This window comes from Somniosus microcephalus, chromosome 17 (genome assembly GCF_052327205.1).
Source record: "Somniosus microcephalus isolate GS21.2 chromosome 17, FLI_Smic_1.0, whole genome shotgun sequence".
In the NCBI taxonomy this organism is placed as follows: Eukaryota; Metazoa; Chordata; class Chondrichthyes; order Squaliformes; family Somniosidae; genus Somniosus; species Somniosus microcephalus.
In genome coordinates this window covers 76,764,137-76,788,920 of record NC_141003.1, presented here as the reverse complement: position 1 = coordinate 76,788,920, position 24,784 = coordinate 76,764,137, and the positions used below count along the sequence as shown (strand labels likewise).

Below are 24,784 nucleotides of genomic sequence, written 5' to 3'. Positions count from 1 at the left end.
GGCCTGCAAGAGAAAGGACGGCCTCTAAGTACAGTGTGTAGCCCTGATCTTGTGTGCACTGCCTCCCATGGTGGAATAGCTTGGCCAGTGTGTTAAGTGCAGAATGTGCAATTGATGTTCATGCCTGTCCCATAGCTGCTGGATGAGGGCTGGCCATTAGGGCTTTCAGGTCCCTTTGCCCATAATGTGAGGTGCACATGCAAGGATGAGGTCGTCACTGGAAAGGGTACTCACCCTGACAATCCGCGTGATGTCATTAAACTTTTTGCGGCATTGGACACCGGTCCTGGGGACCTCGCTGTTGGCTGACACCTTGCTGGCGACATGCCTCCAGGCTCTCCGGTAGGCGCGGACTGGCGCCTTCCTGCCATTGTCCGGGTACAAAATATGGCGCCTCTTCTCCACACCACCAACCAGCACACTCCGATCACACTTTGAGAAGCGCTGCGCTCGTTCACGGGCCCTCTGCATGGCTTCAGGCGCTATTTGGGTCCAGCAGCAGTGTTCAGGCCTAGCTGGAGGGCTCCACTATCCAGGGCGTGGCAGCAGACAAAGTCGACCCTTCCCCCTTAAGAGCTGGCCGGCGCCAGGGTGTCTGCTGTCAATCACGAGATAGCTGCACCTGCGCTGCGCCCGGCCTCGGCGCGCTCGCTCAGCACCTCCGGCTTAGCGCCTAAAGAGAGGCGTCCAGCGCCAGTTTTAGCGCTCGAGCAAACTCTTAGGGCGAAGCTAATGAATATCGGAGAAGTGGCCTCGATTTTGCGGCGGGCGCAAACTTTGGCGGCGGGCGCAAACTTTAGCGGCCGCCCGACTTTACCGCCCCAAAAGTGGCTACAATGAATTTCTAGGCCATTGTGTTTAATCAGAGTTTAAGGCGGAATATAACATGCTAGTTATACAGCAAAAACACACGACTGTGACAAACAGCTGGTACTGGTCCCAATCAGACAGACAGTTGGCGTGCTTGAACAGATCTCTGGCTTGCGGCTTCTCTTTCATCTAGAACCTCCGAGTTAGTGAGTATGGGATCTCGAAAGAACATTCGACAGCCCAACTTCTGCTTGGCTCTTCCCTCCACTGTCTGGGCAAGCCCTCGGTGTTAATTTTATTCTCTCTTTTTAGGGGTGGGCTTGAAGCCACAATATTGACCAGACCATTTAACCTACAAAGGTTCCCCTAAAACCTCAGTACCCAATGTGGCGCTGAGTTCTTTTTCTCGATTTTTGGATGAAAGCGCTCCCCTACAGGGGTCTCATGATCTCAGCCAATTTGTCTTATTGTTTAATCTTTCTGAAGGTTCTTCCTTTGGAATTTGTGTCTTATCTCCCTGGTCCCTGTCCTCCCGGGTACAATTGGTACGAGGCCTCTCCTTTCCATCATGGGGCCCACGTCAGCGATGTCTTGCTCATCCTGCCGTTATCCAAACTATCTCCCTTTTTAATCTAACAGACTGTTCCATCTTGAGGTGGATACCTTGACTCCTCTAAATTCATTTTATTCTATGTGTTTCATAGTAATTTTTATTTATCTTCGCAAACAGTTCTATTAAGCTAACTCTGATTCCTACCTTAGCATTACATCATGGTTATTAGCAATAATAGAAGAAACATCAGCATTGGGTCTTAATTGGTCCAATTAGAGATACATCGACAAGGTTGAAATCTTAACTTGAACACATCAGCTAGTTAGCTTGGAAACAAGTTTGTATATGACCGTCACACTGTAGAATGCTGTAACATCCGCAGAGAACCAAAACGCAAGCAGATTCTAAGCATCTATCCAGTTATTGTAATACTAGTCTGAAGAGACTTTTTGTATTAGAACTGGAGACAAAATCATGTAAACGCAGCATTATTCGTGTCGCAATTTTATTTGCCTAACCATATACATTTTGGACAACCCTGATTTCTAACAGTAGAAGTGCAAGGAGCACATTGGAGAAATCCAGCTTTCAGGTGATAAATTTAGGTTAGACTGTTCATCAAAAACCTGTAGTGCAGAAAACCCAGTATTGCAGTAGTAGCCAAATCCTTGAAACGTCTTAATTGAGGTGAATTCTTGAAACGTTATTGACTTCAGTAGAGTAAGGCAGATACAGGAGGCGATTGGAGGGGGGGAAAGTTACTGTTTTGGGTGGATTAGAAATGCAGATAGTGAGTGTGCCTGGGCTTTCGAAAGACTGGTGCAGTTATCTATCTCCTTAAATGCAAAAGCCGCTCTTTCACTTGGTTCTTCTCTGGCTTGTGGCAAGAGACAGCGACATCCACGTGGTGGCTCCCCAAGTTAGCAATGCTAAAATCAGCTCCCTTATTTCAACAGTGAAGTTCCAGATGCACACCACCTTCATTGGTTAACAGAAAGGAGCCATTTTTAGTCATGTAAATGAGGCGAGGTGTCAAATGAGTGTTGCTCTCCCATGACTTGAACTAAAGGACCAAATTTGACATGGAGCATTGTTTGAAAACAAACTCAAAATATTGTACCATTATTGTGTATTGGAAGTTTTCATCTTTTTCTGTGCAAGTGAAGCATGTTGTCACTTTGTTTTGTGTGTGATCGCAGAGTATTTGCCTTTTGGTAGGTGTTTCAAATACACATTACTGGTATAGTTCTAAGCTTATTGGTATTAGAGAAAAGATACTGTTCATTATATGACCTGAAGGGTAATCAGCATTATGTGGTGCAGCGTGCCATACATATCCCATGTAACTCCTATTAGAGCAATTTTTGGTGGCTGAATCTGAACTATTCTAGCTCGTACATTTTCTGATCTGTTTCGAACTTCTTTACTGGGAAACTTGCTAAGACTTTGTTTCTCTTTTCCCCAGAAGAAAAGGAAACGAAAAGCGAAAGATGATGACGTCGTCAGCCTTTGCAGCCTAGATATTAAGGTACAGTAATGTATTTTATAGCTCCGCTATAAAAGGTTTGATTTGCTGTAAGGATATATTTTTTAAAGAACAGCTTTCTTACTAAGTGGAATTGGCAGTTGTGGAGGTTGTACTCAATTAACATGTATTATACTTATTATTGCGACTCAATTATTATGCAAGGATATACTTGCAAAAGTAAAATTTGAACAACAAAAGATATTTGATCTAAAGTTGGTACATACAGTATTACAAAGAATCTACAGCACAAACGGGTCATTCGGCCCAACCAGTCCATATTGAATACGGATTTTTTTCAATTTTGTTATATTGCCGCAATAACTATTTCCATTTTACTCTGTGAACTATGGTTTTGCTTCCCTTTTTAAAAATTTTCAGTACCACCACCTCCTCATGTGAAAGTGATGATGAGTCATGCCAGGCAGAGTTACACAGGCACCGGCTGCCTTCTGTTACCTCGCCAATTGGTTATTTACATCTGAATCTAGAGAGTGAATGTTGACTGTGGAGTTGTCATAATCAAGCCTGATCCTGTTCTCCCTTGCTGACAATCCACGCACACTTTCAACACGTGTCACCGGATAATGGTCAGGTGCATTTTGGCCAATTTTCACTTTTGTATTCCATCTCCTCCCTAGCCTAGGATGCTGAGGCAATAGCCTTCCATTCATTAACTCCTGTCCCCTCCCACACAGCTGAAATTGGATAACTCCTAGTGCAAGGATTGAGACACAGACCAGGAAGGTCCCACTTTAGGCTGAATTAACTGATCTCAGCCAGTTGCAGTGGTGAAGCCACTACAACTTTTTGCTGAGATCCTGGGCTAGGGAAAGGAACATTGGCTGAAGTTCTCACTCTGATTGCGATCACGTGACACCTGCTGGAAGTGTCCCAAGTGTGGGTGCCAAATGAGGGGAGGCTCAAGCATGGCTCTGTCTCGCTAGCTAAATAGCCCGCTAGTGCTCACTTTCAAGGTTAGTACGTGAATAATTGGGACTTGAATCGTGAGTAATATGCCAGATGGTGACCGCCATCTCTAACCGTGCACCTCTAAGGAAGTGGACGGTTTCAATGATTGAGGGGGGGGGGGGGGGGGGGGCGGGGGAGAAAAGCGAACTTTTTTCAAAAACAAACGCAACTCAAGCAAGTATAGTGTTGAGATGGGAGTCAGAAGAAAAACAGCTTTTTAAAATAGGTTTCAGGTGTCTGGGGCGGAGTGGGCGTCGGTGAGGGATCCTTGGCTTTGTAGGAGCATACTCTCCTTTGAGTCGGAAGGTTGTAGGTACAAGTCCCACTGCAGGCACTTGACACGCACTGTTGCCTCACAGCGCCAGGGACCCGGGTTCAAATCTGGCCTCGGGCGACTGTCTGTGTGGAGTTTGCACATTCTCCCTGTGTCTGCGTGGGTTTCCTCCGGGTGCTCCGGTTTCCTCCCACAGTCCAAAGATGTGCAGGTTAGGTTGATTTGGCTATGATAAATTGACCCTTAGTGTTAGGGGATTAAATACGTGGGGTTACGGGGATAGGGTGGGATATGTGTCGGTGCAGGCTCGATGGGCCGAAATGGCCTCTATCTGCACTGTAGATTCTGTGATTCTGTGATTCTAGGCTGACACTTCAGTGCAGCACTGAGGGGGTGCTGGACTGTCAGAGGTGCCATCTTTCGGGTAAGATGTTCAACCAAGTCTGTCCTCTCGGATGGATGTAGAAGATGCAGTGGCGCTATTAGAAGAACAGGGGAGACCTGATCAGTGTTTATCCTTCAACCAACATTTGGGGGAGAAAAATTATTTGGTCATTATCTCATTGCTGTTTGTGGGATCGTGCTGTGCATAAATTGGCTGCCATGTTTCCTACATTACAACAGCGGCTACCCTTCTGAAGTACTTCCTGGGACATCCTGAGGTCTTGAAAGGCGCTATATAAATGCAGGTTCTTTCTTTCCACAAAGGAAGTGATATTTGTAAACACCCAATTGGCACTCGTGTAGGTTTAAAATTTCCAAGTTTGAATGTGGGGAAGGTGGAAAGAGATTTGGGGTTCAGTGACTGGATCGGTCGTCTGCAATATTTTCTTTTAATAGAGCTTCTCTTGCTCTATGTGGGAATTCAGGGACACTGCCGATGTCCCTGATGACCACGTGTGCCAGAAATGCATCCAGCTGTGGCTACTAGCAGACCGCATTGCGGCGCTGGAGTTGCGGATGGATGGGCTTTGGAGCATTCACGATGCTGAGAGGGTCGTGGATAACACATTTTAGTGAGTTGGTCACACCACAGGTAAGGGCTGCACAGGCAGAAGGGAAATGGGTGACCATCAGGCAGAGCAGTAGAGGCAGGCAGGTAGTGCAGGGGACCCCTGTGGCCATCCCCCTCTCAAACAGGTATACCGATTTGGATACTGTTGAGGGGGATGACTTACTAGAGGAAGGCAGCAGCAACCAACTTCCTGGCACCAGGGGTGCTTCTGCTGCTTGGGAAGGGAGGAAAAAGAGTGGGAGAGCAATAGTGGTAGGGGATTCTATCGTAAGGGGTACAGATAGGCGTTTCTGTGGCCGTAGACGTGACTCCAGGATGGTTTGTTGCCTCCCTGGTGCCAGGGTCAAGGATGTCACTGAACGGCTTCAGGGCATTCTGAAGGGGGAGGGTGAACAGTCAGAGGTCGTGGTTCACATTGGGACCAATGACATGGGTAGGAAGAGGGATGAGGTCCTGCAGCAAGAATTTAGGGAGCTAGGTAGCAGATTAAAGAGCAGGACCTCAAAGGTTGTAATCTCTGGATTACTCCCGGTGCCACGTGCTAGTGAGTATAGGAATAGGAGGATCGAGCAGATGAATATGTGGCTAAAGAGTTGGTGCAGGAGGGAGGGCTTTTAGTTTCCTGGATCACTGGGCCTGCTTCTGGGAAAGGTGGGACTTGTACAAGTCGGACGGGTTGCACCTGAACCAGAGCGGGACAAATATCCTTGCGGGGAGGTTTGCTAGCACTGTTCGGGGGGGTTTTAAACTAAAATGGCAGGGGGTTGGGAACCTGAGCAGGGAGACAGAGGAAAGGGAAACAGGGATAAAAGCAAAAGATAGGAAGGAGAAAAACAAAATGGCAGTCGGAGAAATCAACGGTTTAAATCAAACGTGGCCACAGTAAATAATAATTCTAATAGGTCTAAGTGCGTTAAAAAAACAAGCCTGAAGGCTTTGTGTCTTAATGCGAGGAGCATTTGTAATAAGGTGGACAAATTGGCTGCGCAAATAGAGGTAAACAAATATGATTTGGTTGGGATTACGGAAACGTGGCTCAAGGATGGCCAAGACTGGGAACTCAACATCCAGGGGTATTCGATATTCAGGAAAGATAGGCAAAAAGGAAAGGGAGGTGGGGTAGCATTACTGGTTAAAGAAGGGATTAATACAATTGTAATGAAGGATATTAGCTCTGATGATGTGGAATCTGTATGGGTAGAATTGAGAAATACTAAGGGGAAAAAAACATTAGTGGGAGTGGTATATAGACCTCCAAACAGTAAGGTGGAGGTTGGGGATGGCATTAAAAGGGAAATTAAAGAAGCATGCAATAAGGGCACAGCAGTCATCATGGGTGACTTTAATCTACATATAGATTGGGCCAACCAAATTAGTAACAATACTGTGGAGGAGCAATCCCTGGAGTGTTTACGGGATGGTTTCCTGGACCAATATGTCGAGGAACCAACCAGAGATCAGCCCATCTTAGACTGGGTATTATGTAACGACAAAGGATTAATTAGCAACCTTGTTGTACGAGACCCCTTGGGTCTGAGCGATCATAATATGATCGAATTCTTCATTAAGATGGAGAATGAATTAGTTGACTCAGAGACTAGGGTCCTCAATTTAAATAAAGGAAACTACGATGGTCTGAGGAGCGAGTTGGGTAGGATTGAGTGGGGAATGGCGCTCAAAGGGTTGACGGTGGATAGGCAATGGCAAACATTCAAAGACCGAATGGATGAACTACAGAATTTGTTCATCCCAGTTTGGCATAAAAATAAAACAAAAAAGGTGACTCAACTGTGGCTAACAAGGGAAATTAGGGATAGCATAAGATCCAAGGAGACGACCTATAAATTGGCCAGAAAAAGCAATAATCCTGAGGATTGGGAGCAGTTTAGGATTCAACAAAGGAGGACAAAGGGATTAATTAAGAAAGGGAAAATAGAATATCAGAGTAAGCTTGCAGGGAACATAAAAACTGACTGTAAAAGCTTTTATAGATATGTGAAGAGAAAAAGATTGGTGAAGTCAAGCATAGGTCCCTTGCAGTCAGAATCAGGGGAATTTATAATGGGGAACAAAGAAATGGCAGACCAACTAAATTCATACTTTGGTTCTGTCTTCACAAAGGAGGACACAAATAACCTCCCAGACATGCCGGGGAACATGGGGCCTGATGAAAGGGTGGAACTGAAAGAAATCAGTATTTGTAGGGAAATGGTGTTTGGAAAATTGATGGGACTAAAGGCCGATAAATCCCCAGGGCCTGATAATCTACATCCCAGGGTACTTAAAGAAGTGGCCCTGGAAATAGTAGATGCATTGCTGGTCATCTTCCAGAACTCGATAGACTCTGGAACAGTACCCATGGATTGGAGGGTAGCTAATGTTACCCCACTATTCAAAAAAGGTGGTCGAGAAAAAGCGGGGAATTATAGACCGGTGAGCCTGACATCGGTAGTGAGGAAAATGCTAGAATCTATTATAAAAGATGTAATAGCAGAGCACTTGGTAAGCAGTGACAGGATCGGACAAAGTCAACATGGATTTACAAAAGGTAAATCATGCTTGACTAATCTACTGGAATTTTTTGAGGATGTAACTGGTCAAATAGATAAGGGAGAACCAGTGGATGTGGCGTATTTGGACTTTCAGAAGGCTTTCGATAAGGTCCCGCATAAGAGATTAGCGTGCAAAATTAAGGCACATGGGATTGGGGGCAAGGTATTGACTCGGATAGAGAACTGGTTGGCAGACAGAAAGCAAAGAGTTGGAATAAACGGGTCGTTTTCCGAGTGGCAGGCAGTGACTAGTGGGGTACCGCAAGGATCGGTCCTAGGACCCCAGCTGTTCACAATATATATTAATGATCTGGACGAGGGAATTGGATGTAATATCTCCAAATTTGCAGACGACACAAAGCTGGGTGGGAGGGTAAGCTGTGAGGAGGATGTTGTGAAACTCCAGTACGATTTGGACAGATTGGGCAGAAACATGGCAAATGCACTATAATGTGGATAAATGTGAGGTTATCCACTTTGGTGGCAAAAACAGGAAGGCAGATTATTATTTGAATGGCAATAGATTAGGAGAAGGGGAAGTGCAAAGAGACCTGGGTGTTCTTGTGCACCAGTCGCTGAAGGTAAGCATGCAGGTGCAGCAGGCGGTTAAGAAGGCAAATGGTATGTTGGCCTTTGTAGCAAGAGGGTTCGAGTACAGGAACAAGGGTGTCTTGCTACAGTTGTACAGGGCTTTGGTGAGACCGCACCTTGAGTACTGTGTGCAGTTTTGGTCGCCTTCCCCGAGGAAGGATGTTCTTGCCATGGAAGGAGTACCTGGGATGGCAGGAATGACGTATGAGGAGAGATTGTGTCGCTTGGGCTTATACTCACTGGAGTTTAGAAGATTGAGAGGGGATCTCATCGAAACTTATAAAATTCTGTCAGGCCTGGACAGACTAGATGCAGGAAGGATGTTTCTGATGGCCGGGGAGTCCAGAACCAGGGGTCATAGTCTAAGGATAAGGGGTAAGCCATTTAGGACTGAAATGAGGAGGAATTTCTTCACCCAGAGAGTGGTGAACCTGTGGAATTCTCTGCCACAGAGGGCGGTGGAGGCCAGTTCATTAAATATATTCAAAAAAGAGTTGGATATATTTCTTAAGGCTAAAGGGATACGTGGAGAAGGCAGGGACAGGGTACTGAATTTGGATGATCAGCCATGATCTCATTGAATGGCGGAGCAGGCTCGAAGGGCCGAATGACCTACTCCTGCTCCTATCTTCTATGTTTCTATGAAATATATTCTGTGAACCAAAAGTTCTACTTTTATTTTGTGTGTGTGTGTGGCAAGTCTAGCTGGTTTCTCAAGTCAGTTTTTTGGGTTATTACAAATTCACTGAAGATGCCACACTTTAAATGTAAATCGCTAAACTGTAGCATATGCTGTTTGCCTTGTGCTCTAGACTTTTTTTTTTAACCTACCAATTTTACCAAGTCACCATTAAAGTGACCCAATAAACCATGCAAATCAATAGACTGAAAGTAAGTATTAGACTAAAAGCAAAAAAACTGCAGATACTATAAATCTGAAACAAAAGTACAAAAATGCTTAAAACACCCGGCATTTGTCACGAGAACAGAGGAGTTCACGCTTTGAATTTAGGCCGCATGCAGATGAGGGGAGGGCAAAAGATATGTTCTTGGGGAGCTTCGCATGTGCCTTTCCAGCGGTGGGGGGGAAAGCCATTGGCCTAGATTTTCCATGGCCTATTTGCTATTTGTGTAACTCTTGCCAGCGAATGCCCATGTAACTCTTACGCCTGGTAAAAGCAGGCATAAGGCCTTTTATCAGCATATGGGTGAAATTAAATATTAAAATATTTTTTAAACATCATTTAAACATTCAAAAACCTATAATATATTTTTGGTCCCTTAAAGTTTAAATTTATTTTTCAAAAAATAAATTTAGTTGGGTTTACATGTTTGATGAAATTGTATTTTAATTAATTTTATACATGTAATTTTTTTTATTTGTGTTGAAATGCATTTTTTAGGGGATTCCTATTCAGCTCATGGGGACTCTATGTAAATGGAATCCCCATAAGCATAATGGGAATCCCCTCTCTGATTGGTTGGACCGGTCCACGTGATCCTGGGGCGCTTGCGAACTACCTGCACCCCTGGGGTACGTGGCCCTCTACGCAGGCATACGCGTAGAGGCCCAGAGGCGCGAATCTCCGTGGATCCAGGACCATCAGGTAGGTGTGTAGATTTTTTTGCTGTTAGGCGGCATCCGCCCATGGGAAACTTCCGCCCGGAAATTCGGGCTGCTTATTCAATAACTGTGGGAGCAGCCTTGCAGTCAAGCTAAACTGTTGAAGGGAAAAAAAAATGCCATATGAAACTAAGTTGCCAATCCCCACTGCCAGATCTGATGTGTACAATTTAGAAAAGCACAACAAACTGTAGTGGAATGATACAGACCAGCCAGTATGACTCTTTCCATTTTCAATCCTGTGGGCTAGCTTGTAAATTCTTTCTATTTGAGATCCATTTTGAGAATTCCCCGGTCCTCCACTCCCAGACAGTGGAGGGAGTGAAATCTTGCAGTAAATCCCTTGGAGTCCAAAAACATGCCAGTTTCAATCCCAGTTTGCAAAAAACCTTTGAATGTTGGTGAGATTGTGAAGACTTTTTGTCAGTTGAGGTACAAGGTCCTTTTCCATCAGTCAGTCTGCAGCACAGAGGAGTTTGTGGGGTGAGGGAAGCAGTGGAGGATGTGCAAATGTATGAAATTGACGGACAGGAAAAGACCAGCCGGTCCATCAAGCCTGCCCCACACCTCATGGGAGACAGTTGACCTTGTTCCTGCAAATGATGCCACTGGGAGGATGTAGATGAGGAAGGGGCAAAAAATTAATACTTCAGGATGTGACTTTGGGTGGGAAATTAAGGAAAATGGAAAGAGTTACATCTGTTCTGTACCCAACATTGTTGCGGTGCTTTGTTAGACCGTCATCACAATAAGCCTGCTTGTCTAAAAAGCAATGCTGCTCGCACTTCAAAAGTAACACAATTATATCAAGTATTTTGTTTGTGTAATATGGTGCTATATAAATGCAAGTACAAAACCCATGACCAGAAATTATTATCCCAAAATGTACATGTATAGTAGTCCAGATTTGAAGCACTATTGATTGAATCTTGTATCCTAATCATTCAGTCTCCACATACAATCAAATTTCTGGTGGGGGTTGGAAGAGATGAAGAGACAGTTTCATAGCTTCAGTTCGACTGGAGATACTTAGCAGGTCAGGCAGCATCTGTGAAGAGAGAAAGAGTTTACAGTTTAGGTCGATGACTTTTCGTCAGAACTGGAAAAAAGCAGGAAATGGAACAGATTTTGAAGCAAGTGTAGGGGCTGGGAAAGGGGGCAGGGGATGAAAGAACAAAAGGGAAGGTCTGTGATCGGATAGAAGGCAGGAGAGGTTAAGAGACATTAAGAGATATTCAAGGCAAAAGGAGATGGTAATGGGACAGGTTAAGAAACAAAGGATGGCTCTAGATGAAGTGTAAATTGAGTGTAAATTGCACTGGGAGAATGGAAGACAGCTGCCATGTGGGAGAGAAGAAAAGACACAAGCAAAAAGTGTAGATAAGTTTATATACTGTATGATGGGGGCTGAGGTTATGACCTGAAATTGTTGAACTCTATGTTGAGTCCAGAAGGCTGGTAAGTGCCTAATCGAAAGATGAGGTGCTGTTCCTCGAGCTTACAATGAGCTTCAGTGGAACAATGCAAGAGGCCGAGGACGATGAGGCCTGAGTGGGAGTGGAGCGGATAATTAAAGTGACAGGTGACCAGAAGCTCGGGGTGGGGGGGGGGGGGCGTGCCTTACGTATTGAACGGAGGTGTTCCGCAAAGCGGTCACCCAATCTGCGTTTGGTCTCTCCAATGTAGAGCAGACCGCATTGTGAGCAGCGAATACAGTATACTAAATTGCAAGAAGTACAAGTAAATCGCTGTTTCACCTGGAAGGGGTGTTTGGGGCCCTGGACAGTGGGAAGGGGGGAGGTATAAGTGCATGTGTTTCATCTCTTGCGCTTGCACGGGAAGGTGCCGGGGGAAGGGGTGTTGAAGGTGATTGAGGCATGGACCAGGGTGTCGCAGAGGGAGCGGTCCCTTCGGAATGCTGAAAGGGGAGGTGAGGGGAAGATGTGTTTGGTGGTGGGATCACACTGGAGGTGGCGGAAATGGCGGAGGATAATCCGTTGAATGTGGAGGCTAGTGGGGTGAAAGGTGAAGACAAGGGGAACCCTATCATGGTTCCGGGAGGGGCAGGGGTGAGGGCAGAAGTGCTGGAGATGGAACATACACGGTCAAGGGCCGTGTCAACCACAGTAGAGGGGAATCCTCGGCTGAGGAAAAAGGAAGATGTTGGAAGCGCTGGGATGGAAGTTGGCATCGTCGGAGCGGATGCGGCGGAGACGGAGAAACTGGGAGAATGGAAGAGTCCTTACAGGAAGCAGGGTGGAGACAGAGAAGTCGAAGAAGGGAAGTCGGAGATGGACCATGTGAAGGTGAGGGAAGGGTGGAAATTGGAAGCAAAGTGGATGAAATTATCTAGTTCTGGGCAAGAGCAGGAAACGGCACCAATAGTCATCCATGTACCGGAAAGAAGTGAGGGAGGGGACCTGAGCCGGACTGGAACAGTGTTCCACATAACCCATGAAAAGTTATTCGAGTTATGGCAGCTGTGCATTAGGTTAATGACCACCTTGCATTTCATTTTATAGTTGCTTTTTTAAAAAAAAACACCATTTTATCGCTATGTTTCAGAACTCTTGCTAGTCTTTTAGGCCTCATTACTGCTTCCTTGAGGGGAAGGAGAACTGGGGGCAGCCTCCAATTTAAGCTGTAATATACTGAGGCTGGAGGGACAATCCGTTGATGGTGCAGGTGTGATTTCTTTACCTGGTATTTCTGCCCTTTTAAAAGGAAGTGTCATTTTTCCCACCCCGTGGGATGAAGGTTGTTAAGTCCGTGAATGATTTAGACACGGACTAGCAGGAGTGAAAACAAACAGATGTTTACTGGTGGAAGTCCATAACGAATCTAAACAACCGGCTCTCTAGCGCCTTTTATACAGGGGTGGTCACTGCCGGTACTGCAGTCTGAGACCAGTTATTCTCTTAAAGGTACATACACAACAGAGGTAATTCTTGTAAGGCAGATAAACTTAAATTAATGAGGAAGACTATACCAGTGAGAAGTAATCAATAATTTTCTTGTGATATTTTGTAGTACACTTGATATAAACTCAGTACTTAATGGCATTCTGTTACTTGACTTCTGTGGTCTGTTTATTCGGCCTCATTCACAGACTAAAATCCTTAGGCATTTGATGGGGCGGGGTGGGGGGAAATGTGGAATGAATACCCAGCTTCTCCCACTTGGAAAGAAGCACAGAATTCACCCAAGAGTTATTGGGCCTGCCTTACTGAGAACATTCACTTGGTTTTCTACTGATGGAGTCCCATTCACACCAACCCCTTTCATCTCTCTCTTTCTCTTCTCTCTTCCCCGCCCCCCCCCCCCCAGTCCCATCCTCCACTGGCTCCAACAGCGTTGTCTATCCTATTTGTTTATGCATATTATACTTGCATAAATTTGAATTGCCGCCTATGGCATTACAGTGTCTAGTATACTAGTGACGAATCGTAGGAATCTTACTATATTGCTGCTTGTTCTACTGCCTGTTTACTAGCAACGAAAGTTGTATTGGCAACCAATGTACCTGTGTAATCCTTTGTTTCGGCATACCTTGGTGTAGGTGTTATTTGGCATGGATTCATAAAAGTAGTTTCATTCTTACATAGTGCATTTTGCTATTTTTGGTGGAACATTCTTTGTTCCAGTCCTGCTCAGATCCCTTCCCTCACCTGTTTTTTCCAGTACTTTGATGACTGTATAGGTGCGGTTTACTGCTCTCGTCCTGAACTAGAAAATTTCATTCATTTTGCTTCCAATTTCCACCTTCCCTCACCTTCACATGGTCCATCTCCGACTCTTCCCATCCCATCCTTGACGTGTCTCTCCCTTTCTGGGGATAGGCTATTGACAAACCCACAAAAAGCCCACAGCTCTCTGGACTACACTTCCTCCCACCCCGCTTCCTGTAAGGACTCTATTCCATTCTCCCAGTTTCTCCGTCTCTGCCGCATCTGTTCTGACAATGCCACCTTCCATACCAGTGCTTCTGATATGTCTTCCTTTTTCCTCAACTGAGGATTCTCCTCTACCGTGGTTGACACGGCCCTCGACTGTGTCCATTCCATTTCCTGCACTTGTGTTCTCGCCCCTTTCCCTCCTTCCCAGAACCACGACAGGGTTCCCCCTGTCCTCGCCTTTCACCCCACCAGCCTCCACATTCAATGGATTATCCTGCATCATTTCAGCCACCTCCAGCGTGATCCCACCACCAAACACATTCCCTTATTTTCTCTCTTTTTCCCCCCCCCCCCCCCCCCCCAAACCCCCTTCAGCATTCCAAAGGAACCGCTCCCTCCGCGACACCCTGGTCCACTCCTCTATCACCCCTTCGCCCGGCACCTTCCCATGCAAGTGCAGGAGATGCAACACCTGCTCTTTTACCTCCTCCCTTCCCACTGTCCAAGGCTCCAAGCACTCCTTCCAGGTGAAACAGCAATTTACTTGCACTTCTTCCAATTTCGAATACTTTATTCGCTGCTCATGATGTGGTGGTCTCTACACTGGGGAGACCAAACGCAGATTAGGTGACTGCTTTGCGGAACGCCTCCGTCCCATCCATAAACGTGACCCCAAATGTCCGATCGTCTGTCGCTTTAATTCTCCGCTCCACTCCCACTCTGATCTCTCCGGCCTCGGCCTCCCTTTTTTTCTCACGGTAACTGTTGATTCTGCCATCACCATTTACACCTCATCTCGAGTCCTCTTTTGTTTCTTAACTTGTCCCATTAGCTTCTCCTTTTGCCTTGTACCATCATCCCTTTTGTCAGTCAATCTCTCCTGCCTTCTAGCCTATCTCAGTCCCTCCCTTTTATTCTTTCCTCCCCTCCTCCCTATCCCTGCCCCTGCACTTGCTTAAAAATCTGTTACCTCTCTAACTATTTCCAGTTCTGGTGAAGGGTCCTTGACCTGAAACATTAACTCTGTTCCTCTCCTCGATGCTGCCTGACCTGCTGAATTTTTAAAAAATGTATTTATGGGATGTGGGCATTGCTGGCAAGGCCAGCATTTATTGTCCATCCCTAATTGCACTTGACAAGGTGGTGGTGAGCCACCTTCTTGAAGCACTGCAGTCTGTGTGGTGAACGTACTCCCACCGTGCTGTTAGGGAGGGAGTTCCAGGATTTTCACCCAGCGACAATGAAGGATCGATGATATACTTCCAAGTCAGGATGGTGTGTGACTTGGAGGGGAACTTGGAGGTGGTGGTGTGCCCATGCACCTGCTGTCCTTGTCCATCTAGATGGTGGAGGTAGCGGGTTTGGGAGTGCTGTCCAAGAAGCCTTGGCGAGTTGCTGCAGTGCATTTTGTAGATGGTACTCACTGCAGCCACGATACGCCAGTGGTGGAGGGAGTGAATGTTTAAGGTGGTGGATGGGGTGCCAATCAAGCGGGCTGTTTTGTCTTGGATGGTGTCGAGCTTCTTGAATGTTGTCAGAGCTACACCCATCCAGGAAAGTGGAGAGTATTCCCCCTCACTCTTTACTTGTGCCTTGTAAATGGTGGAAAGGCTTTGGGGAGTCAGGAGGTGAGGCACTCACTGCAGAATACCAAGCCTCTGACCTGCTGTTGTTGCCACAGTATTTATCTGGCTGGTCCCGTTAAGTTTCTGGTCAATGGTGATCCCCAGGATGTTGATGGTGGGGGATGTGGCAATGATAATGCCATTGAATGTCATGGGGAGGTGGTTAGACTCTCGCTTGTTGGAGATAGTCATTGCCTGGCACTTGTGTGGCGCGAATGTTACCTGCCACATATCAGCCCAAGCCTGAATGTCCTCTAGGTCTTGTTGCATGCGGGCATGGACTGCTTCATTATCTGAGGAGTTGTGAATGGTGCTGAATACTGTGCAGTCATCAGCGAACATCCCCATTTCTAATCGTATGTTGGAGGGAAGGTCATTGATGAAGCAGCTGAAGATGGTTGGGCCTAGGATACTGCCCACTGAGTGTTTCCAGCATTTCTGTTGTTTGATTTCCAGCATCCACAGTATGTTGCTATTGCTGTTTTTGGGGTGTTATTCCCCATTAGTTAACTGCTCAAAAATATGTGGTTTGTTTCCAGGATCTCTATTAGGAGCATGTAAAAGTACATGCACATGCAGTAAAGGAAATTTTGTTCAACAGTTTTTCCCAATTAGTTTTCTCCTTACTTGAAGGCACTTAAGGGGAAAAATTCAGTTGGCTAGCGCCTCCAGTTAGTGCCTGGTGGGGGCGCTAACAGGGCACTGATGCAGTAGCGCCAGGGTGAGGTAACTCCAGCAACACATGTCAAATCTCCGCTGCCCCCCAGTAACTGAAAGGATATTTACTAGTCTTGCCCCCCTTGGGGCTATCCCGGATCAGGTGTATTTCTCAGATGTTCACTTTCAATTAAAGTTTGAGGTAGCCGAATCCTAAAGATGCTTAACTGGGTCTGGAATTCCGGGCTATCTCTCCCTAAAGGAAAGGAACAACCCGAGAATGTTACCATCCTCCAGATGGTGCTTTTAATAAGTTTAGCCAGACTGTAACTCCTGGATATTGAGGGTCTGGAGATCTCCCCTCAGAAAAATGTACCTCTTCACCAAAGAGTGTTCAGAGATAGAGTTCGTCAGTTATTGATACAGGTGTGAGACAATTCTAAAAATAGAGATTTATTAAAAGAACTGACATGCAATTTACAGTTGGTGAATCAGTCAATCGCAACGTTAAGTTATAAAAAGAGAAAAAATACGATCTTATTTTTAACAGAGAATCTTACTTTTAAATCTTTACTTAGCTACAGTATTACAGTTCTTAAAATTTTCTATACAAGATATCCATCAATATCAAAATACCTTTAATCCCCGAGGTACAAAGAGTGGAAGACCACAGAACCGCCCTAAAAAAGGGTATAAATATTGTAGTCTCAAATGGGATATCAGTCGCTTTAATCGGGCAAGAATTGCCTTGCCCGATTAAAGCGACTGATATCCCATTTGAGACTACAATATTTATACCCTTTTTTAGTTGTATTTCCTTTAAGGTTTCTGCTGATGCAAGTCAATTATCACTATTCATCTTTCTGCTGACCTCTGCAATTCTTTACTGCCACATCAGCTTGTAATATTCCAGAATCTGCAACATCTCCAGGTGTTCTGGGTTCACCATATAAAAAGGTGTGAAAGGCAGATGTTCCTTATCTTTATGAAGTTTAATTTATCAGTTATCCAGGGTTGACCATTGTAGTGTTCCCAAAAGGTCAGCCACTCTGAGCCGTCCCATTCTTCTGTTTTCAATAAGATTATTTATTCAGGGTCAACAACTTGTCCTGTTTCAATAGTCAGAATTCTTTCATAGCTAGGTTTCTAAATTTCCAAACCCAGTTTGTCATGTTTTAAAGAATTTATACAGTAGAGTTCCTTATAAAGTACTCTTCCGGGTCAACCACTGTCTTACCTCAAAGGCCAGAATTATTTCATAAGATAGTGTATTTTTCTAAAAGGTTATATAGTATATTCCTTCACATAGCGCCACTACGAGTCAGCGCCAGGTAGATTGTGATGTCAGTGAGCTTGCAAAGCTCACTGGGTGCCCGATCTGCAAAATTCATTTCCCCCTCCCGCCTTAGCACCTCGCCCCAACAGTGACTGGGAGAGGAGGCGTCAAGCAGGCTGATGTCAGCTCCAAAGGTGCTACTTTAAGGCATCCTCAGTAATGAGTCACAGCTGTCAGGTTAGCGGTGTTTCACTGCTTCCTTGTCGATTTGACATTGTGAAACTGATTCATTAAATCATTTTAAAGGTTATTTAGTATCCGGAGTGTTGTGGCTACAAAAAATTTGTTTCATTTATTCTCCCAACATATCAAAGTACTACACTTGGTTAGATTAATGGGGGCTGTACTGGCAGTCAACCTCACCCTCCAGGATCTACGGCGGAGGGAGCGGAGGCAGCGAGAAAGATTGGGACATGTGGCCAGAGGGAGGAAAAGGGCCATGAGTGCGCTCAACAGGAGGCCTTGCCCTACGAGGGTATTCCAACAGCACGTCTCCTACCTTCAATTAAGCGAGGAGCAGTGTCTTGCAAGGCTCTGCTTCAGCGAGGAGGTGGTAACAGAACTCTGCAACCTCCTGCAACCAGACTTCGAGCCTCAGATCAGGGCGACCACGGTGCTCCTAGTGGCAGTCTAGGTCACTGTCGCCATCAATTTCTTCGCCAGTGGATCCTTCCAGTCTGCAACAGGAGCTATAGCTAACATCTTGCAGTTTGCTGTCCAGGAAGTCACAGGCTCTCTACAGTAGGAGAAGGGACTACATTTCTTCCCCCATCACCAGAGAGAAGCAGGATGAGCGTGCATGTGGCTTTGCCAGGCTAGCGGGCTTCCCCATGGTGCAGGGCACGATTTACTGCACCCCCGTGGCTTTGCAGGCACCACATAATCCTGAGATCTTCAGTAACCGCAAAGGCTACCACTCACTTAATGTGCAGTTGGTGTGTGACCACAGACAGCCAGTCCTCAATGTGAATGCCCGCTATCCTGGCAGCAGCCATGATGCCTTCATTCTGCGCCAGACTGGTGTTCCAGCACTCTTCCAGCCATTACATCAAGCTTGCGGCTGGCTCGTCTGAGACGAGGCTATCCGCTCTCCACCTGGCTCATGACTCCCCTCTGCAACATAAGAACATAAGTAGGAGCAGGAGTAGGCCATACGGCCCCTCGGGCCTGCTCCGCCATTCAATAGGATCATGGCTGATCCGAATCTAGACTCTCGTCCACTTCCCTGCCCTCTCCCCGTAACCCCTAATTCCCTTATCTGCTAGGAAACTGTCTATCTCCGTTTTAAATTTATTTAATGTTGCAGCTTCCACAGCTCTCTGGGGTAGCAAATTCCATAGATTTACTACCATCTGAGTGAAGAAGTTTCTCCTCATCTCATAATGAGAGCCAAGCCGCCACTAGGAACATCATCAAGCAGACCATTGGGATGCTCGAGCAACGGTTCCGCTGCCTTGACTGCTTGGGAGGAGCCCTCTCGTACTCGGCTGAGCGGGTGTCCCATTTAGTCGTGGTCTGCTGCCTGCTGCACAACTTGGCCATCATGAGGGCCTAGCTTTTTGCCACCAGGGATTGCGGGACCACCTTAGGAGGAAGAAGACGAGGAGGAACAGGAGCGAGGGAGGAGGCAGCCACTCAATTGGCCTTCCGGAAGGGTGGTTCGTGACCGCCTCATCATACTGCGGTTCCAATAAATTAAAACCCAAATCCCTGTTGCTCACCACATCCCCATTTCATCCCTGTCGCAGGCCATATCACTGCGCAAAGCTGAAATAAGACGCCACAAAATAATCCAAACTGAATTGATAAATTTATCAAAAATCAGTGGACGCATTTACAGCAACATTACCATCTATTCACCCTCGTGCAATCCCTTAGTGCCTCTCGTTACTGTACCTTTGCCTACTCTAGTGCTCCTACGAAGTGTTGGCCCAGTGGCTGCAGCATGGCGGGTGGAAGGCTGCTGAGTGTGCGGGAGACTGCAGATGGCCTTGCAGGATGCCTTTGACCAGCTCTGGGCCTGGAAGACCCGGTTGTAGACTGCACCACCTCAGCATGGACGGCAGCAGTCTGGGCTAGCTGTCTGACTGGCAGCGATGAGGACAATGGAGTGCCAGTGGTGGGAGCAGGAATGCTGTCATCCTGAGAGGACAGCAGCTTCCTGATCCACTGCCACTCCCCAGAGGCAGCACCTCCGCATCCCTAGCACTGTTGCAGCACAGATTGCTGGCACTGCTGCAACACCGTGAAAGCCCCAGTCGACGGTGGTAGACCCAGCCATGATGGCAACAGTCAGAGCTTGCATGGCATCAAGCTGAGACTGCACGAGAGCAGTCTGAGATAGAATGCCACCAAGCATAGACTTGATTACAGCACTAAGACATTGTGCCAACTGTAGCAACCCATTGCTAGTTCAGCGCAGGTCATTAAACTAGTAACTTTCCTGGTCCATATGGCTCGGCTTGCTAAGCCAGCGGAAAGGTTACTTGTAACCTAGTAGCTAAATAACAAGATTAAGACAAAAAAATGCTTGTTAAAAACTTGGTTGACATTCCACAGGACTTCCATCCATAGTGTCAAAAACAAAATTAAATTTTCCTTCCAAGTTGAGAAGTTTTCCAAACTGAATGAATGAATGGAAAAACTAAAATAGATACATAGTTGGCACAAATAATGTAAAGTACTGCAAGAAGCTTCAGAGACCAAAAAATGTACTCCTTTGAAGATTGAGTCTGCTATGCTTATTAGTTGTGAATCTTTCACGCATGTGAGATAAAACAGCACAGCCACTTTGACAGTGGAATATACAGTAGATTATTTGGCTACATTGTTACAGTACAAGTTATTCTGTTTCATGTTTAAGTGTTGAGCATTGTTACAGTATGGGTTCATGTCATGGTGAATTGAAAACCAGAGCACTTAGGGCTATGTTTAGTAGCTAGTATGTGCACTAACCCAGCTAGTGACAAAGCAGCAAGATGAGAGATTTGTGTTTTATTTTGGAGTGGAACATTCCTTCCTTTTAAGGTGCTCTATCTATATGTTTATACATGGGAGCATTCGGTATAACTGAGTAGTTTGTCATTTTTTGGATTGACAGAGGTTGAGAGTTCAAATCCCACCATGGCAGGTTGAAATGGAATTTAATAAACCTGGTAATTCTGTAGGATGGCACCAGAAAAAAATGACCATGAAAGATACTGGGTTATCATAAAAACCCAACTGTTTCACTGCGTTCCTTTAGGGAAGGGTCGTTGCTACCCCTACCCTTACATGTGACTCTTGTCCCAGACTATCTGGTTATGCCTCTGAGGTAGCCAAATAAGCCACTCTAAAAATGAATCTCTTCACGTGCAGCTATTCAAGAAAGATGTGCGGGTTAGGTTGATTGGCTATGATAAATTGACCCTTAGTGTTGGGGGGATTAAATACGTGGGGTTACGGGGATAGGGTGGGATATGTGTCGGTGCAGAGGTTACAGGGATCGGGTGGGATATGTGTCGGTGCAGGCTCGATGGGCCGAAATGGCCTCTATCTGCACTGTGGGGTTTCTGTGATTCTGTGAAAGCAGCCTATCGCCATCTTCAGTCAACTTGGCCAATAAATGTGGCAATGTTTTTTTAAAGATTGAATTTCTAACAAGGCATTGGTTAGGCCATGTTTAGATTATTGCCTGTCATTCTGGGCACTCTATTATAGGAAGGATATTTATGCCATGGAAACAGTACAGCAAACCTTCAGCTCGGCACGGTGGCATAGTGGTTAGCACTGTTGCCTCACAGCGCCAGGGACCCGGGTTCAAATCCGGCCTCGGGTGACTGCCTGTGTGGAGTTTGCACATTCTCCCCGTGTTTGCGTGGGTTTCCTCCGGGTGCTCCGGTTTCCTCCCACAGCCCAAAGATGTGCGGGTTAGGTTGATTGGCCATGATAAAAAAAAATTGGCCCTTAGTGTTAGGGGGGATTAAATACGTGGGGTTATGGGGATAGGGCTTGTGTGGGATGGCTGTCGGTGTAGGGACTGGGTGCTAGGGTTTGGATGATCAGCCATGATCTCGTTGAATGGCGGAGCAGGCTCAAATGGCCTACTCCTGCTCCTATCTTCTATGTCTATGTCTAAATGATACTGGGAATGAGAAGTTATAGCTATGAAGAGAGGCTCAAAAAAATTGGGGCTTTTTCATTAAAACATGTGGTTAAGGGGAATCGAATCTGTTTTCAAAATAAGTTTTGTGAGGGTAATTGGTATATGATTGTTTCTGCTGGTTGAATCAGCAACAAGGGGACAGAGATTTATGATTCTTATTAGATGAATTTGAGCATGGAATGATTTACCACAAGTAGCTATTGAGGCAGAGAATATAACCGAGAATTGATAAGTATTTGAAAAGGCTCAATATAAAAGGAAAGGGCAGAGGAATGTGATTAGAGTAGATAGTTCTAGCGCAAACATGATGGGTTGAAAGGTTGCCTTTCATGCTGTAATTTCCGTGATCTTTGCTATTTTCCACCCTCATCATGCACCATTTGCTGCCACCTCCCAAGCCTTTTGCCAATGTGACTGTAGAACCAGTCACTGGGAGGTGCAGTTCTCGGCATGACTTCCTTTGACGTGACGTTCTTCCAAGGATGCTCCTGCCACGCATCAGGAAATCGCCTTCTATTGTAAGTGGCAAATCCTGGTCTCATTGTTTTCTGGTACAGCACCACCATGTTTTATATTTTACTTCGGTCATAACCAATGGTACAATATTCTTTGGATAACTGAGTAATAAAAATAACACCAGAAAGCAAAAGCACATGCACTTCTGACATCTTTATACAGGAAACTCTTTTTTATCCAGCACAGACGGGACCGGTGTGGTGCCGGTTGATCAAAAAGTCCGGATTACAGAGAGGTATACTTACCAAGGTATGAGAGCCCCGGTTACCCGGCCACAGATCCAGGAACCCCGGTTACATGGCCACTAATATATAGTAAAACTTATTTGAACCTACTCCTGAACTTTGCCGGTTGAGAGCTTTCCGGATATTTCGGTGCAGGTTAAAAGAGAGTTTCCTGTACTGTAATCCTTTCTTCTTTTCTCTTCCCCACACTGCCTGCTTGTTTACTTCACTGAGTTTTCTCTCCCTTTTTTTGATCCTTTCACCACCTGTGTTCCTGCTGTTCACTTGCTGAAACTACGAACAGGCAACCTGCTCTTAGGCTTCTGCCCATGTGCTTTGACAGGCACTAAAAGATGCAACTTGGCAGTCGAGAACTTAGCCAGTTTATTGTCTCCCCTAATGAAAAGTTCTGTTCAACACCTTCCCTGGATATTGTGGCTGAGATTGGGAAGTTGTGTGGAATCAAAGTTCTGTCTCCCACCTGAATGCCAGACTAGTGTGTAGTCTGGAAACTGCAGATACGAACATAAGAAATAGGAGCAGAAGTAGCCCATTTGGCCCCTTGAACCTGCTCTGCCATTCAATAAGATCATGTCTGATCTAATCTTGGCCTCAGCTCCACTATTCTGCCTGTTCCCATAACCTTTCACTCTCCTGTCGTTCAAAAATCTATCTATCTCGGCCTTGAACATATTCAATGACCCAACCTCCACAGCTCTCTGGTGTAGTCAATTCCAAAGATTCACGACCCTCTGAGAGAAGAGATTCCTCCTCCTCGCAGTCTTAAATGGGCGACCCCTTATTCTGAAACTGCTCCCTAGTTCTAGATTCTCCAACGAGGGGAAACATCCTCTCACCAGCTACCCTGTCAAACCCCCTTTAGAATCTTGCATGTTGCAATAAGATCACCTCTCGTTCGTCTAAACTCCAATGAGTATAGGCCCCACCTGCTCAACCTTTCCCCATAAGACAACCCCTTCATCCCAGGAGCCAACCTAGTGAGCCTTCTCTGAACTGCCTCTAATGCAAGTATATCCCTCCTTAAATAAGGAGACCAAAACTGTACACAGTACTCTAGGTATGGTCTCCCCAACACCCTGTACAGTTGTAGCAAGACTTGCCTATTTTTATACTCCATCCCCCTTGCAATAAAGGCCAACATTCCATTTGCCTTCCTAATTACTTGCTGTACCTGCGTGTTAACTTTGTGTTTCATGTACGAGGAAACCCAGATCCCTCTGTACTGCAGCATTCTGTCGTCTCTCCATTTAAATAATATTTTGCTTTTCTATTCTTCCTACCAAAGTGGATAACCTCACATTTTCCCACATTATACTAATAGCATATTAATATCTCCATTCTGATCGTGGTCCATAAACAGTACTAATAAGTGTGTTTACATTTATTCTGTAGAGAATGTACCATAGAAAATAATTTTGATCATAAATATTGTAAAAAGCTTTGTGTTTAAAAGTTTTGAATGCAGAGGTATAGTGGAATCTTTTGCTGCAAGGCGCAACCAATGCTCCATCAGTTGCAGCATTCAAAAAGTTACGAGATAATTACTTATAAAGAATATAAAAGAGAATGGGGAGAAAGCAGAAAAATGGCAACACACAGCCTAAATCGAGCCCAGGCAAAAAGAGCTGCTGCTTGTGCTAACATGTCTGTGTGCCCATGCTAGGCATGTGACTCCACATATGAAGTGTTTTTTTTAGTGCACCCATGTTGGATTTTGCATTAACTTTGGGTTATTCCCTCGAAAATGATTAAATGAAGTTAGTCTGTTGCACGTCCCCTTGCATTCCCTTGAATTTCAATATTTTGGAAATAGCTGATTAAGAAAAACAAATGGAAAGTGATGTAAGCCCCCAAAGTGCGGACCAAGTGATATACAGGGTCGACGACACTGGCTTGTTGAAAGAAAGACAGACCCAATAATTGAAGTAAAAACGGTTTATTCAGGCCTGGGGAGCTGTGGCTCTTGCGTCCCAACACAAGGCTCCGACTCCACCGAATCTCTTGAGGTTTACACAGTTATACACATATTCCGAGACCACCTACTGCAAGAGGTCCAATCGATTTAAAAGTCTATACATTAATCACTAACTAGGTGTGTCCAACTTATACAAGGTAGCCTATAACATAAGTTTCACTTTTCACTGCAGGGGCCTGTGGACCCTCTGATTTCTTGGAAATGAGTCATCAGGACATGTGATTTCTGAGAAACGAGTCCCTCTCTCTCTTGACCACTACTAAGTTTCGTTTTTCCAGAAAAGGGTTATGTCAGTGTCTCTTTGTAAGTTTCATCTTTCTAAACTGGTATGGTCATTTCTGCAATTAAACATAGGATAATTAGTACATTTCATCTTTACACATTTTGCTGCGCAATTGCGTTCTACTAAACGTGCCCTGTTACGCTCATTTTTAAATCTTACTTCAGAAAGCTGAGCAGCATGGCAACAAGGCG

The 24,784-nt window shown here is 45.5% G+C and overlaps 1 protein-coding gene across 3 annotated transcripts in view; it reads left to right on the top strand.

Annotated features, from left to right (window-relative positions):
• net1 (neuroepithelial cell transforming 1) overlaps positions 1-24,784 on the top strand; it is a 144,888-nt gene that overhangs the window by 60,869 nt on the left and 59,235 nt on the right. For 2 of the 3 annotated variants that reach the window (XM_086010702.1, XM_086010698.1), the window contains exon 3: positions 2,829-2,891. In XM_086010702.1, coding sequence (XP_085866828.1) covers positions 2,829-2,891 — 63 coding nt within the window. The remainder of the gene's footprint in view (positions 1-2,828; positions 2,892-24,784) is intronic. The other variant, XM_086010699.1, reaches the window with a different exon arrangement.